The sequence below is a fragment of the Salvelinus fontinalis genome, chromosome 9 (genome assembly GCF_029448725.1).
Source record: "Salvelinus fontinalis isolate EN_2023a chromosome 9, ASM2944872v1, whole genome shotgun sequence".
Classification (NCBI taxonomy): Eukaryota; Metazoa; Chordata; class Actinopteri; order Salmoniformes; family Salmonidae; genus Salvelinus; species Salvelinus fontinalis.
Window position 1 is genome coordinate 13322190 of NC_074673.1, and position 16495 is coordinate 13338684.

At 42.4% G+C, this 16495-nt stretch overlaps 1 protein-coding gene across 1 annotated transcript; it reads left to right on the forward strand.

Moving 5' to 3' along the window:
* The first annotated feature begins 346 nt into the window (after nt 1-346).
* Nucleotides 347-9055, forward strand: cav1 (caveolin 1). The gene is made up of 3 exons (XM_055933442.1): nt 347-584; nt 1372-1542; nt 7961-9055. The coding sequence occupies exons 1-3, from the start codon at nt 549-551 to the stop codon at nt 8300-8302; spliced, it is 549 nt and encodes a 182-aa protein (XP_055789417.1). The 5' UTR covers nt 347-548; the 3' UTR covers nt 8303-9055.
* Nucleotides 9056-16495: the final 7440 nt, after the last annotated feature.

Consider the following 16495-nt stretch of genomic DNA (forward strand, 5'->3'; position numbering starts at 1 on the left):
ATAAAGGAATGTAAACAGACTACCATGACCAGAACAGGTTCATAATCGTGACAGAGCATAGGGCTGGGGGATATCAATCTCTCAGATTATTCAGGAAAGACAGCAGTCAGCAGAAACGACACAGCACACACACAGGCCAAATTGAAAACATAATCTTAGTAGTTGAACAGATCAGGTCAGTTTCTCCACCACTAGCTCCTGCGTAATGTGTTGAGCAGTAGGTTAATGACGGGTTACAGTTTCATCCCGCTGCACTGCTTGTCTAAACAGGTGACTACTGAATGAATGAGACGAGCATTCATTAAGTCCATGCAGAGGCACGTCGAGATTTCTCACTCAGGTCTCTCCGGCGCCTTAACTTGAACTTTGCGTTCAATGAGCGCAACGTGTAGATAAGCGATAGGATTTGGTAATATCCCCGGAGGAGCCCCCAAGTCGTTAACAAACAGTCCCCACGCCTCCTCCTGTTGATTTGCTCCCTCTGTTAAGCTGACACTGTCTTGCTTCAACAACAAACGGGTGTGTTAGCACTTCAGGCGCGGGACAGCATGACTGGCGGACTCAAGGACTGCGAAACTGACGAGGTAAGATTTTCTTTTGGACTCTGTATCCTGTCACAATCCAACTTTTTATTTTACCGTTTTTATTTTTACTGTATTTATACTTTTGTTATGGATATTGAATCATCTGTGAGCAAAACATTTTCTCTGGCTCGTTCTCATTGTGACATTTATCGAACATGCCCTTGGAAGATTGGGAAACTGGAACATTTTTAACTCCAAAGCGCTAGTTGCCAATCTTTTTTGGCACCTAGTTGTGAACGTTACTCCCACTCCTACTGGGCAAATGTGCAAGCCCCTCTCGTCTCCATTAGCACTGGCATGATACATTTACAGTTATTTATTAACTATCCTACGCTTCTAAGATTCTGTGCGTTATTTCATTTTGAATCCACTTGAAACACACATTTTGTGTGCACTTAGAAGTCTATCAAAGTTTTGGTTAGAATGTTAATTATATTAGACTAAGTCAATCGAAAATGCAATTTCCATTAAAAGTTGATGACAGTTTACATTAGTGAAAATACGCTTTTGATGCCTTATGTGAGAAAAGTTTTGCGTTTACAGAGAATGGCCAGCCGAACGATCTTTACGCACGCATTGTGTGAGCGCTTGGAGATGACCCCTTGCGGTGAGAGACGGATCTCTGCTATTGAGGGGTGTGGTGCTACCCTTTTAAAACCATCTCAGGCTGGGGCAGGCTGCTAACTCTGGTGCGCTCCGGTCAAGTCGACCTTCTCTGCCTCTCTGCCCGTCTCTCCACTAACTTATAAACGTATAACGCTTCTCTTCTTCACCTCCGGACCCACAGGAATTTCTGCACTCGCCGTTCATCAGAAAACAAGGGAACATTTATAAACCTAATAACAAAGACATGGATAATGACAGTATGAGCGGGATGAAGACGATGCAGGATGTCCATACAAAAGAGATCGACCTGGTGAACCGGGACCCCAAGCACATAAACGACGACGTTGTAAAGGTGAGTCCAACACGTAACCAGTCCGTAGACGGTATATTTACCCATGAAGGGAGATAATTGTTCATGGATTTTTTCGCTTAGTAAGATTTCACTTTGGATCCTTTTATTTACTTAATTTATTAGACTGGTTTGATACGATTATACAAGTTTTTTATCTAATCGTGGTTTAGGCTAAAACTAGTTCAGTTCCAATATTGCATGTGAGTTGGTTTTGTACTTGGACACATTATATTATGAATGTTCCCATTATAATATACCCAGGAGGCCTGGAAATTGTCACTCGCACGATTACTGGGCAGACTAGGACCTGCTAAATATGGATAGTAATCTGCGCGCGTACCAAAGTACTGGTTGGTGGATCGCATGGCATTCTCGTGTGTAGACTATACTATGAGTTTTTCGAATTCATGACCCCAGTTTACAATGGTTTACATGGATCAGAATAGGTTTGTGAAGGGCTCAGCACATGCGTAAATGTGATGCGTACGCAGCAGCGTCTCTTGGCTGCAGTCTTTGGCCGAACATCTTTGCTCCAGTTTTGGAATGGAGGAAACATCACGAATTTTCTGTTCTCTTAACAAAAATGTTCTCACAGTCCTTGTTTTACAGTTACACGTGCCTCATATTCAGTGAGTGAGTTATTGCAGAGCAAACCTATTTCCAAAGTAGACTCCAACCACACTGTGCCCATTTTGTGTTTATGTAAAATATGAGTTTGTTGAGAGAAACCCTCGCTGACGTTACTGTGGTACTTGTGAAAACGACCTGTCATGCGTTGGTGGGATCAGAAAGGCTCAGGTGACACAGTCAGAGTCTATGTCCCAAATGGCATCCTATGCCTTATGACCCTGTTCAAAAGTAGTGCACTACATAGGAAATACGGTGCCACTTGGGACATAGGCTGTCCGTCTATCCTCATGTCCAGCTGGGTTCTTGTTTCATCTGTAAAGAGTCAGTTACCACTTGGAGAGGGTCAGCCGTTTGAAGTAGTGAACTTTGCCTTCATAAAACTGGGAAACACCCAAGTAGCTGCAGCAGCAGGCAGGCCAAAGGATCTCCCTCTCTCTCCCCTCTCCTCCCCCTCCCACTGCTCTGTCCTATGTCCCCCTTTGTCTCTCTCTCTCCCTCCCTCTCTGCAGTTCACAGGGATGCGTCAACTAGGGAGCAATGACCACATTCTCTCAATTCAATTCAGGGGGCTTTATTGGCATGGGAAACATATGTTAACATTGCCAAAGCAAGTGAAGTAGATAATATACAAAAGTGAATAAACAATAAGCTCTCTCCCTTGTCTCCTAGTCTCCCTCCTTGTGTGCAGTTTCTCCATTTAATTTCAATAGGTTCGTTCATATAAAAAGAGAATATTGTATGTTAATGGTAACAGGGAACACAACCCACACAATTTAGATAAAAGTAGAGATCATTGTAAAAACATTTTTTTATCTGTATTGCAGTTCTCTCTCTCTCTCTCTCTCTCTCTCTCTCTCTCTCTCTCTCTCTCTCTCTCTCTCTCCAATTCAAAGGGGTTTATTGGGCATGGGAAACATATGTTTATGCAAGTCAAATAGATAATTAACAAGAGTGAAATAAACAATAAATAAATAAAAAATGAACAGTGAACATTACACTCTCTCTCTCTGTCTCGTTCTCTGGCTTCCTACCAACCCATTGTGACAGTGAGTCAGACTCTCCAGCATGCTCAGAATAGAATACAGCCTTATGATTCTGCTCTTTTAATCAAATCTACAGACCGCTAGTGTAATCATCTGAAATCACATGTTTCCTCCCAGGCTATAGAAGTTTGGAGTTCTAAATGTTGTCAATGGAGGTGTGTGTTTGGGGTTCCCTAACTATGCTGCTGTTATGTAGAACAGGGAACACACACACACACACTACTCTCTCCTTCTGCAGAACCATGTGGACCAGTAGATCTTAAAGTTGGAATTTCGGCAGCTGAACTCCCTCAACCGGCTACATCAAAGAATCACCATCAATGAAATCCATGCAGAGTTTGGAGAGTTTGCCCTGGGAATAGAATATTTTCCTCTCATAAAGCCTGGTTCTTTATATAGCCTATGGCCAGGCAGCCTTCTGTTAAACCCCGATGGGGCTGAGTCTGAGCTGAGCAGACATACCCACGGCCACACTGTGCAACGCAGACAGCAGCGATCGGCTCGCTAACCAGCCGCTAGTTAACATCTCCCTGCCAAACTCTCAAGAATGACGGGACTCCCTGAGGAGGGAGGCGGGAGGCACATTATATTGGGAAATTAAGACATTCAGGCTTAATGGACAAGCTGAGGCAGGGTTTCCCTTAGATTGTCCAGGCGGGGTATAAACAAAGGCCCCAAATCAACATTCAGGGCTAATTTATTAAGCAACAATTTCAGTTGAAATCAATTGAAACCAAATGATTTATTGTAGGTGGGGGAAAACAGACCTAAGTAGGGATGGCCCGCCCTACTTACACAATGGTGGAGGAAACACTGAACTGAGGCATTCAGCACTCTAGGGACAAAATGAAAAAATATATTATAGGTCTCTCTCCAGATTTCAGCCAACCAGACTGCTCACATGTTGTCCCTGAGAACTAGTTTGTTGTACTGTATGCCAAATCCCTAAAAGGGTGATAGGGGCTGAGACATTGTATCTATCTAGCCAACCATGACTTGCCCACCAATAAATAAAGAAGAAAGAAAGAATATGCTGCTTGGCTTTTCCTCCATATTACCTAGGGGTGTTTCTCATGAAGAATGTTCTTCTCTGTCCACTATAGTTCAATCATCCATAGCAATAGCAAAGTAATAACAACTCCCTGAAAAAAATGTGATCTTATCTTATATTTATGTTTTTCTAAACTGGGCTTTAGAAAAACATAGGCACTTTCAGTGAGTGATTTTACAATTTAAAGTTTTGTCGTTTTTAGAAAAAATGTAAACGTTACATTTCAGCTGCTGACAGCCCTCATCAGAACCTTTATACACAGACCTCTCATTCATTCTCCATCGAAGTGATGGAAGCTGTGTCTATGAGCTGACAGTGCCTTCGGAAAGTATTCAGACCCCTTGACTTTTTCCACATTTTGTTAGGTTACTGCCTTATTCTAAAATTGATTAAAAAAAAAATGTTTACTCATCAATCTACACACAATACCCATAATGACAAAGCAAAAACAGTTATTTTCTTTTCTTTTGCAAATGTATTAAATATAAAAACTGAAATATCACATTTACAAAACTATTCAGACCCTTTACTCAGTACTTTCTTGAAGTACCTTTTGAAGCTATTACAGCCTCGAGTCTTCTTGGGTATGACGCTACTAGCTTGGCACACCTGTATTTGAGGAGTTTCTCCTATTCGTCTCTGCAGATCCTCTCAAGCTGTGTCTGTACTTTTCTCTGTCATGATGGATGCACAGCTATTTTCAGGTCTCTCCAGAGATGTTAGACCGGGTTCAAGTCCGGCCTCTGGCACTCAAGGACTTTCAGAGACTTGTTTCCGAAGCCACTCCTGTGTTGTCTTGGCTGTGTGCTTAGGGTCGTTGTCCTGTTGGAAGGTGAACCTTCGCCCCAGTCTGAGGTTCTGAGAGCTCTGGAGCAGGTTGTCATCAAGGATCTCTCTGTACTTTGCTCCGTTCATCTTTGCCTCAATCCTGACTAGTCTCCCAGTCCCTGCCGCTGAAAAACACCCCCACAGCATAATGCTACCACCAGCATGGTTCATCGTAGGGATGGTGCCAGGTTTCTTCCAGACGTGAAGCCTGGCATTAAGGCCAAAGAGTTCAATCTTGGTTTCGTCAGACCAGAGAATCTTGTTTCTCATGGTCTGAGAGTCTTTACATGACTTTTGGCAAACTCCAAGCGGGCTGTCATGTGTCTTTTACTGAGGAGTGGCTTCCATCTGGTCACTCTACCATAAAGGCCTGATTGGTGGAGTGCTGCAGAGATGGTTGTCCTTCTGGGAGGTTCTCCCATCTCCACAGAGGAACCAGAGCTCTGCCAGAATGACCATTGGGTTCTTGATCACCTCCCTGACCAAGACCCTTCTCCCCCGATTGCTCAGTTCGGGCGGGCGGACAGCTCTAGGAAGAGTCTTGGTGGTTCCAAACTTCTTCCATTTAAGATTGATGGAAGCCACCGTGTTCTTGGGGACACAGAATGTTTTTGGTACCCTTCCCCAGACCTGTGCCTCGACACAATTATGTCTTGGAGCTCAACGGACAATTTCTTCGACCTCATGGCTTTGTTTTTGCTCTGACATGCCCTGTCAACTGTGGGACCTCATTTGACAGGTGTGTGCCTTTCCAAATCATGTCCCATCAATTTATTTTACCACATGTGGACTCCAATCAATTTGTAGAAACATCTCAATGATGATCAACGGTAAAAGGATGCACTAGCAGAGGGTCTGAATACTTATGTAAATAAGGTATTTCTGTTTTTTATTTGTAATACATTTGCCAGCATTTCTAGAAAACCTGTTTTTGCTTTGTCATTATGGGGTAATGTGTGTAGATTGCTGAGGACTTTATTTTATTTCATCCATTTTAGAATAAGTCTGTAACATAACAAAATGTGGGAAAAAACAAGGGGTCTGAATACAGTACTCAAGATGTATGGCTCTGGAAAATGAAATGGATGTTGCTGGCTTTTGCGGCGTAAAGAACAATGAGATTTATATTAAAGAGCTTCACCACCAACTGTTATTTTATCCTATAAGTTTAGCCTGTGTAGTTTAGTGTACACAGTAATAGCTGGAAGGATTGGCTACTGAAGAAAATGAACAAAGACCTATTTTGATATTGAAAATGAATTTTTACTTGAAAATGCGCTAGACACAGGTGATGTTAAACCCTCTGACAGCGACACGTCTCTCGCAGACAAAACACACACGCAATAAGTAACTGTAAAATAAATATTTGCTGTATCATGGGCTTGGTAGCAAAGAAGAGAGTAAAAGAGAAAGAGAGAGAGAACGAGAGAGGGGTAGTGAGAGTGGTAGTACGAGAGAGAGTGGGAAAAAGAGAGAAAGAAAGAGAGAGAGCACGCGTGTGTGTTTTTCCACTTTACAATCTGCACTAAAACGTGTGTGAGGTCATGGGTACCTGGGAGGCACTTCGCAAACCCATCGATCGCCTGAGAAGTCTGTTTACACTGAAAATAAATAAATGTCATGGTTTACCTCACTGGGACCCATCTGGCTACATGTAGGTACTAGAGACCTCCACATATACTGTAGCTGGGAGGACTTTAATACAGGATCTTGGAGGCTCTTAGGTGGTGAATATAAACTGAACTGTATTAGAGAGAACTCCAGGGTAGAGAAGGGCCTTGTAAACTGAACTGCATTAGAGAGAACTCCAGGGTAGAGAAGGGCCTTGTAAACTGAACTGCATTAGAGATAACTCCAGGGTAGAGAAGGGCCTTGTAAACTGAACTGCATTAGAGAGAACTCCAGGGTAGAGAAGGGCCTTGTAAACTGAACTGCATTAGAGAGAACTCCAGGGTAGAGAAGGGCCTTGTAAACTGAACTGCATTAGAGAGAACTCCAGGGTAGAGAAGGGCCTTGTAAACTGAACTGCATTAGATAGAACTCCAGGGTAGAGAAGGGCCTTGTAAACTGAACTGTATTAGAGAGAACTCCAGGGTAGAGACGGGCCTTGTAAACTGAACTGTATTAGAGAGAACTCCAGGGTAGAGACGGGCCTTGTAAACTGAACTGCATTAGATAGAACTCCAGGGTAGAGAAGGGCCTTGTAAACTGAACTGCATTAGAGAGAACTCCAGGGTAGAGAAGGGCCTTGTAAACTGAACTGTATTAGAGAGAACTCCAGGGTAGAGACGGGCCTTGTAAACTGAACTGTGCAGTGTCTGAAATGACACCGTATTTCCTATATTGAATTGGAATAGGGTGCTGGCTGGTTCTGACCAAAACCAGTACTTGGGAATAGGTCGATGGCTCTGACCAAAAGTATTGCACTATCTTGGGAAGAGGGTGCTGGCTATTTGCCCTCTGATTCAGACACTTCTACAGTATGTGTCTCTGTCTTGTGTATCAGTGTCTGTCAGGAATGTGAAGAGATGGTTTAAGAGGGTAGAGAGAGTAGGAGGGCCTCATACAGCATGTGTAGCAATCACAAAATGTTTTGTGAAGGGTGGGGTAGGAGGGTGGGTGGGAGGGAGGGTAGTTTGACCTGGTTTGACTGCTCGTACCAGTCACTATGAGGAGACATACATCTCTTGTAATATTTCTAGTACTTGTGTAACTTCAGAACAGGGGCACAAATGTATGGGGGGGAAACAGCTGTTTTCATATTTAAAAAAAAATCTTTTTCATCAGTTTTTTGCCTTGAGAGTGACTGTCTAATTGAATCATTGCTGATTCATTGATTTTAACAATTACTCTTCTCTCCTGTCAGGTGGACTTTGAGGATGTGATCGCAGAGCCTGCGGGCACGTACAGCTTCGACGGCGTGTGGAAGGCTAGCTTCACCACCTTCACAGTGACCAAGTACTGGTGCTACCGTCTCCTCACTGCCCTGGTGGGCATCCCGCTGGCGCTGGTCTGGGGCATCTTCTTCGCCATCCTGTCCTTCATCCACATCTGGGCGGTGGTGCCATGTGTCAAGAGCTATCTGATCGAGATCCACTGTGTCAGCCGCGTCTACTCCATCTGCGTCCACACATTCTGCGACCCGCTGTTCGAAGCCATGGGCAAGTGCTTCAGCAGCATCCGCATCAGCACCACCAAGGGGGTATAGAAAAGACGAGGAAGTGAGGAAGAAGAGGAAGAGGAAGGGAGGAAGGGAATAAGGAGGGGCGGTGTGGAAACCATAACTAACACAGATTGAAAAGGGGGGTGAAGTCACCAGAAGAAAAAGAAAAGAGAGGGAACAACTTCTGCTAAAAGAAGAAGTGAGACATTTCCAGTGCTGTGCCAGGGATGTTGGAGGTAAGGGGACCAAGTAATAGAGAGCATCTGGCCCGGCTTCTCTTTCTTCCTCGACAACAATGGTTTCTCTCTCCAGTGCTGGTTTAACCAACAGGGGCACAGGATTACATCGAGGGTCATTCCTAGGGCTCTTTGTTTTTCTGTTTGTTTTTCTTTCGTTTTTTATTCTGTATTTGTTAGCGTTGTTTATCACTGCAAGAGCATCACCCAACCCCCCCCCCCCCATCCATTCCTTCCATTGTTACAAAATGTTGTGTGACCCTCTGATTATAGCTTGTTTAATAGGGGGTATTGATTGAATGACTGGTAAGTTAATTGATTCATTGATAGGCTGATATAATAGATGGTGGTGTCCACTCTGCTGGGTTTGTGTGTTTGTGGCCTGTTTTGGGGGAGGGGGATGGTTTGGGTGGGATGGATGGAGGGAGAGAGGGGGGGTTATCCCTGTGCCTGTCCCGCTGCGCTGTTTTGAGAGACAAATCCCACCTGACACAGCACAAAATCCTATACCCAAAACCTTATCAACGCCCCTCCCTCTCAGCCCCCCTACCCCCACTGACCCCCCCCCCCCCCCCCCCCCATGCCTGCCCTGCCTCCCAGTCTGAAACACTGAACCTGCCCTTGTTTCTGCATGCACCGCCACAAAGCCACCGAGCCAACTAACACACTGCTGTCAGTCTATAGGCCCAGACAGACACACAGCTATAGGACAACCTCACTCACAGCCTGCCCTCAGCCCAGTGCCACATCATGACATCCTAATCACTCTCTCCATCAACATTCAGCTCCAGTTCTACTACAAGCCAGAGAGACTCAATTACATGACAACAACCAGGTCTTAAATACAGTTTTCATATTGTTTCTATGTGACCGAGAATGTTTTTTAAGTTTGAATTTGAATCTCGGGAGAAATATCACTTGATCTTTATTTTAATACATTCACACCCTAGGATCTTTTTTTATACCATTGAGGTCTCTTCTCTTCTAAAATGGACAGCAGGATGGACCTCGTATGTTGATACACATTGTGGTAGCTGTAGCTAAATAACCATAGCTTTTAATTCCTACACCTTCTAAAGATGAAGAACTTTTGTTTTAAACTTTGTTTCAATTTTGTTGTTTTATGCTAGCCTTGCCCAATGTATGCACAAGTTGAGTAGCATTGTCATATATAATCTATTTCGTTTTTTCCCCAAATGAGTTTGGATGAGTTAAGTCCCTGGTTGACTAGTTTGGTCTGGTGTAGCGTTCTGCTTGTTGGCTGTGGACATACACCACCAAACAAGGACAATCAGCTAACCGGTCTCCCTCCCCTGAGACCACTGCTGTTTGACAACGAATGGGAGCATGTTTTTGTTCTATACTGACATGAATCTCACTTTGGTTGCATCCCAAATGGCACCCTATTTCCTATATAGTGCACTACTTTTAACCGAAGCTCAGTATGGGACCTGTTCAAAGGTAGTGCACTAAGGAATATGGTGCATTTTTGGGATGTCTCCTTTGACTCTTTCAGATTTTGTCTACCTGCTGTCTGTGAAGATGGTAAATATTAGCACGTTGCTTGATTTAATTAGTTTTTTGACTTGATGAAAAGGTCATATGTATTTTTATATTAAAATTGAATTTTTCCTTCCCTTGCTTTTACTGTACAATCTCACATCACGCTGTGCACATTAAACATTTGTATAATCCAATCTGCTAGCCTGCTTGTATTGCTTCTTTGTTTGTGTTGTTTTGGTTTGTGAATCAGTCTCTCTTTGTTGTCATGTGACTTTGACCTTATTTATTTATTTGACCTTAGAGAGAACTTGATGTTAGCATACATTGTGCAAATAAGCCTACAGGCAATATAACCCAGAACACAGAGACACTTTAGCGTATATAAAAATGCACACGGGAAAAACCACATGATTTCACATGTGAAATCATATTAAAACGTGATTTTGGAACACTACACATGTGATGATATTTCACATGATTACATAACCTTTAACATGTGGATTCAAATCTTCACATGTGAATATTTTTCACAATTTCACAGGACTCATTAAGATACAGACTCAAACAGCACTTTTAACATACGGTGGTCACAACTTAAATATTTGACACACAATTACATTGTGTATATTTATTTACACAGTACATATTATTTAGCATGTCCTCACCTGGGATTTGGACTCACAACCTATTGGTTCACAGCATTCCAATCTTTGTCTTACGCCTACCATGTCTGTGTCAATGACAGATTTCACCTGTATTCCTACACTTTGGACTTAAGTAAATCTCAGCCTTTTTTTAAAAATACACTCAAGAAAAACTATTATATTTATCATAGTGATTCAGGAGTAACATGGAAACAGAATAATATGCCCCGCCAACATTAGACAAATATACAGAAAACCCTCAAATTGATGAAATATGTAATAGAAATCAATGATGAGAGAATAATCAGATTAACTGATAAGTAAAATGGCAGTGGAGATGGCAGTCTTTTACTAAGTGCAAAGATGTATTATACTGTAGGTAATCAAGCGAGCAGCATTCCCCAAATCCACAAGTTTTGAGTTCAAGTTCCAGGTGGGGTCATATTGTCAAAGCCTGTACTAAGTGATCAGGTCAAATGGAATCATATTTTCAGAATTGTACACAATTATAGCTGAACAGGGAACCACTTAATTTGAATGCCCCATATCATTTCATTCCCTTACAACACATATGTCAGAGTCAAGGCCCGCGGGCCATATCCGGCCCGCGAGAAGGTTTTTTACGGCCCCTGGGATGATCTTGATTTATTATTAGAACCGGCCCGCAGACCGCAGCAAGCCGGCAGCCCGCAGATCTTTTACACGCACCAATACTACATTTCCCACAATGCAACGGTGACGCACCGAGCAGTAGGCTGCTTCATTTCAATATTTATTGGCACAGCAGTCGTCAGCATCACAGTAAAATTAACTTTCAGATACCCATCAAAAATGGCAAAACGGAAGGTGGACACTGAGAACCGGGGGTTTCAAACAAGGTGGGAGTCGGAGTATATGTTCACGGAGGTAGCTGGAAAACCTGTGTGTCTTCTGTGTGGAGAAAGTGTGGCGGTACTGAAAGAGTATAATCTGAGACGACATTATGAAACGAAACACGCGGACAAAAACAAGAATATGGACATGGAACAAAGGCTACAAAAGGCAGAGGAATTAAAACGAGGCCTCAAATCTCGACAGGCTCTGTTCAAAAAAGCCAAATCACAAGGCCAGGCTGCTGTCAAGGCCAGTTTTATTTTGGCAGAAGAGATCGCTAAATCAGCCCGGCCATTTACGGAGGGGGATTTCATCAAAAACTGCATGATTAAAGTTTGTGACGAAGTTTGCCCAGAAAAAAGGCAACTCTTTTTAAATGTGAGTCTGAGCAGAAACACCATTGCCGAGAGAGTAGACCAGTTGTCCATCAATCTAAAAGAGCAGCTTGTGAAAAAGGGAAAAGATTTCATTGCATATTCCTTGGCTGTGGATGAGAGCACCGACATTTCTGACATTGCCCAGTTGTCAATTTTCATCCGCGGAGTGGACTCCAGCCTAAGCGTGACAGAGGAGTTTTTGGCTTTACGTCCTATGCATGGCACAACTACGGGGCATGATTTGTATGAAGAGGTGTCAAGATGTGTAAATGAGATGGAGCTGCCTTGGGAAAAACTCGTGGGTTTGACAACCGACGGAGCACCTGCGATGTGTGGACACAGGAGCGGACTGGTGGCGAAGATACGGGAAAAGATGCAAGAGGAAAACGCGACAGGTGAGCTGACAGCTTATCATTGTATCATACACCAGGAAGCGTTGTGCGGTAAAGCCTTGAAAATGGAGCATGTAATGAGCATCATCACGCGCACAGTTAACTTTATCAGAGCCAAAGGTTTGAATCACCGCCAGTTCAAGGCATTTCTGACGGAGTTAGAAACGGAGCATGGTGATTTGCCTTATCACACAGAGGTGCGATGGCTAAGCCAGGGAAAGGTGCTTCAAAGATGTTTCGAGCTTCGTGAGGAGATTTGTCTGTTCTTGGACAGCAAAGGGAAAGACACAACACAACTCCGAGACGAAATGTTTCTGTGTGAAATGGCTTTTCTGTGTGACATTACGAGTCATCTGAATGCAATGAACTTGCAGCTGCAGGGTCGGGATCATGTCATCTCTGATATGTACAGTACAGTGAAGGCATTTAAAACCAAACTGACTCTGTGGGAGACGCAGATGCGGAAAGAAAATTTGAGCCACTTTCCCAGCTGCCAGACCATGAAAGAGAAGCTCTCTACCAGTGCGTTCCCGAGCGCACAGTTGGCTGGTAAAATAGGTATGCTTGCCGCTGACTTTCGACGCCGATTTGCTGACTTTGAAGCACAAAAAAGCAGGTTGGAACTGCTCGGTAACCCATTTGCTGTTGACGTGGAAAGCTCACCACCAAACCTCCAAATGGAGTTGATTGACCTCCAATGCAATGATGCACTGAGGGCAAAATATGCGGCAGTGGGTGCTGCGGAGTTCGCCCGTTTCCTCCCCGACACAATGCCCCAGCTGCGCATCCAGGCTGCTCAAACGTTGTCTATGTTTGGCAGCACATACCTGTGTGAACAACTGTTTTCTTTGATGAACCTGAACAAAACATCACACAGAAGTCGACTTACTGCTGAACACCTCCACTCAATTCTGAGGATTTCCTCAGCTCAGAGCCTTACCCCGAACATTGATGAACTTGTGGAAAAGATGGGACACCACCAGGTATCACCCTCAACCTCAAACAAGTGAACATTACTGTGCAATCACATATTTAGAGTTTTTACTCAGTTCAAGTTTAAAAGTTAAAGTTTAATATTTGTTTTCACTGCATGTTACTTCTCCTTAAACAAAGTGTTGTTTTTGATTAATAGATTTTTGCACTTTATTTTATTGTATTTCAATCCAATTATATTTTAAAAATATTTCAGTTGAGTGGATGATAGAAAATTGCTATTATTGTTTTTTTCTTTGAAGTAAATTTAGCCCACTTTTGCTAAAATAGAAAATATAGGCTACTGATGGTGCCTTGAATACCGGTTTCTTTCATTTAATGTTCATGTTATGGGGATTTTTATATAAAGGAAATTTGTCTTTTGTGTCTGTTGAAAATTAAAGATTACTGACAGAGCCATAAGAAAATATTGCTTTATTTATCTGATCATATTGGAATATATTTGTTAGGTTTTCAGTAGGTTCAATTAGGTTCACTAGACTATATGCGTCATTTAAAAAATTTTCAATGAACATTCGAACAGTCCGGCCCTCGGCTTGTAGCTAAATTTTTTATTTGGCCCTCCGTCCATTTGACTTTGACACCCCTGCCTTACAACAACAATAAACGGGAAAAAGCTGTTGAGCTGAAATTTTCACATGTAAAAGAAAAGAGACATGTGAGGTCAGTTTTCACGAGAATAACGTGTTTTTCACATGTGAATGCTATTCCACATGTGAGAGTTCGATTTTCGCATGTGAATTTTTTTTTAAATTTAGCAATTTTTGTTGTCACATTTATTTTACATGAGATTGTATTTTCACATGCTCAAATTTCTATTTTCATGGTACGGTATCCCATATTGAAATTTTGCAACCCTATGTTGTAACTTTTATTTCATATGAGATCATGTTTTCACATCTGTAGTTTCATGTTATCACATGTTGCTTTTACATGTTGTCACATGTTATCACATTAACTTCAGATAAGATCACATGTAACCAGAAACAGGGTAAACAGAAACAGGGAAACAAATAGTTGAGTAATATGCACTGCAATGTTTGAGAAAACAGGACCTATTTCAGTCTTGATTTATACTAAAAACCATGTAACTGAAGTGCGGCCAGAGGCAAGAAACTCCCTCCATATAGTTCCATTTAAAAGGTATCTTTATTCACTACCAGACTGCCACAGTATTAGTAGCATAATGACCTGGGGAAAGTATTACAAGTAGCACATGTGAACTCTAAATGTAATACACGTGAACAACTGACTTTACGTCTCTCTTTTTTTTTTTACATGTGAAAACTTCACCTGGGATTGTTTTGTAAGGAAATTCAATTATATGGGTGTTTCAACGTAAGTGTTATGCTGTTCAGCTAAAATAGTGTAAAACATCTTTAATCAATGATAGTATGATTCCATTTGACCAGATGATTTAGTACTGACTTTCAATAATCCCTAATAATCCCCACCTGGGATTTGCACTCACAACCTATAGATCTTTCTGCTGTGCCTCAAAGTCTGCAGCATTTTTCTGTAACGGAATGACATTCATGTGGTTTGTCTGTAAATGGGCACCTTCCCAATGGTTTAAGTCTTTTAAAACACAAGCATTTGCTGTAGGCATCCTTGCTGCTCACACTTGCAGACTGTTCAAAAGAGGAGCTCTATCTGGATCATAAGACTAGCCTGAGGTAAACACACTGCATGTTGAGGCTACAACATAATTATTCACCTGTACTGTAAGATTGAGCAGCGGTTAAGACTTAGATATACACACAGGGATAACAGTCAATCACCCCACGTGTGTTGACAATATCATTCAAAAAGCTGCTGCCGGTCTATTTGGCCATTTATAGAACTTTGCATTGACAGATAAATTTAACTCACAAAGAATCCTAATATTTAGTTTTCATCATAACTGTAATTCATTTTTCCCAGTGATAAGCCCTCCTTCAGTTTGTTTGTATTTTAAGACATACGGTTGAAGTTGGAAGTTTACATACATTTACATTTAAACTCAGTTTTTCACAATTCCTGATATATAATCCTAGTAAAAATTCCCTGTCTTAGGTCAGTTAGGATCACCACTTTATTTTAAGAATGTGAAATGTCAGAATAATAGTAGAGAGAATTATTTCTTTCAGCTTTTATTTCTCTCATCACATTCCCAGTGGGTCAGAAGTTTACTTACACTCAATTAGTATTTGGTAGCATTGCCTTTAAATTGTTTAACTTGGGTCAAACGTTTCGGGTAGCATTCCACAAGCTTCCCACAATAAGTTGGGTGAATTTTGGCCCATTCCTCCTGACAGAGCTGGTGTAACTGAATCAGGTTTGTAGGCCTCCTTGCTTTTTCAGTTCTGCCCACAAATCTTCTATAGGATTGAGGTCAGGCCTTTGTGATGGCCACTCCAATACCTTGACTTTGTTGTCCTTAAGCTATTTTGCCACAACTTCGGAAGTATTCTTGGGGTCATTTTCCATTTGGAAGTCCCTTTTGCGACCAAGCTTGAACTTCCTGACTGATGTCTTGAGATGTTGCTTCAATATATCCAGAGAATTGTCTTGCCTCATGATGCCATCTATTTTGTTAAGTGCACCAGTCCCTCCTGCAGCAAAGCACCCCCACAACATGATGCTGCCACCCCCGTGCTTCACGGTTGGGATGGTGTTCTTCGGCTTGCAAGCCTCCCCCTTTTTCCTCCAAACACAACGATGGTCATTATGGCCAAACAGTTCTATTTTTGTTTCATCAGACCAGAGGACGATCTTTGTCCCCATTTGCAGTTGCAAACCACAGTCTGGCTTTTATATGGCGGTTTTGGAGCAGTGGCTTCTTCCTTGCTGAGTGGCCTTTCAGGTTATGTCAATATAGGACTCGTTTTACTGTGGATATACTTTTGTACCTGTTTCCTCCAGCATCTTCACAAGGTCCTTTGTTGTTGTTCTGGGATTGATTTGCACTTTTCGCACCAAAGTACATTCATCTCTAGGAGACAGAACGCATCTCCTTCCTGAGCGGTATGACGGCTGCGTGGTCCCATGGTATTTATACTTGCGTACTATTGTTTTTACAGATGAATGTGGTACCTTCAGGCGTTTGGAAATTGCTCCCAAGGATGAACCAGACTTGTGTAGGTCCCCCAAAAAATTCTGGGGTCTTGGCTGATTTCTTTTGATTATCCCATGATGTCAAGCAAAGAGGCACTGAGTTTGAAGGTAGGCCTAAAGATAC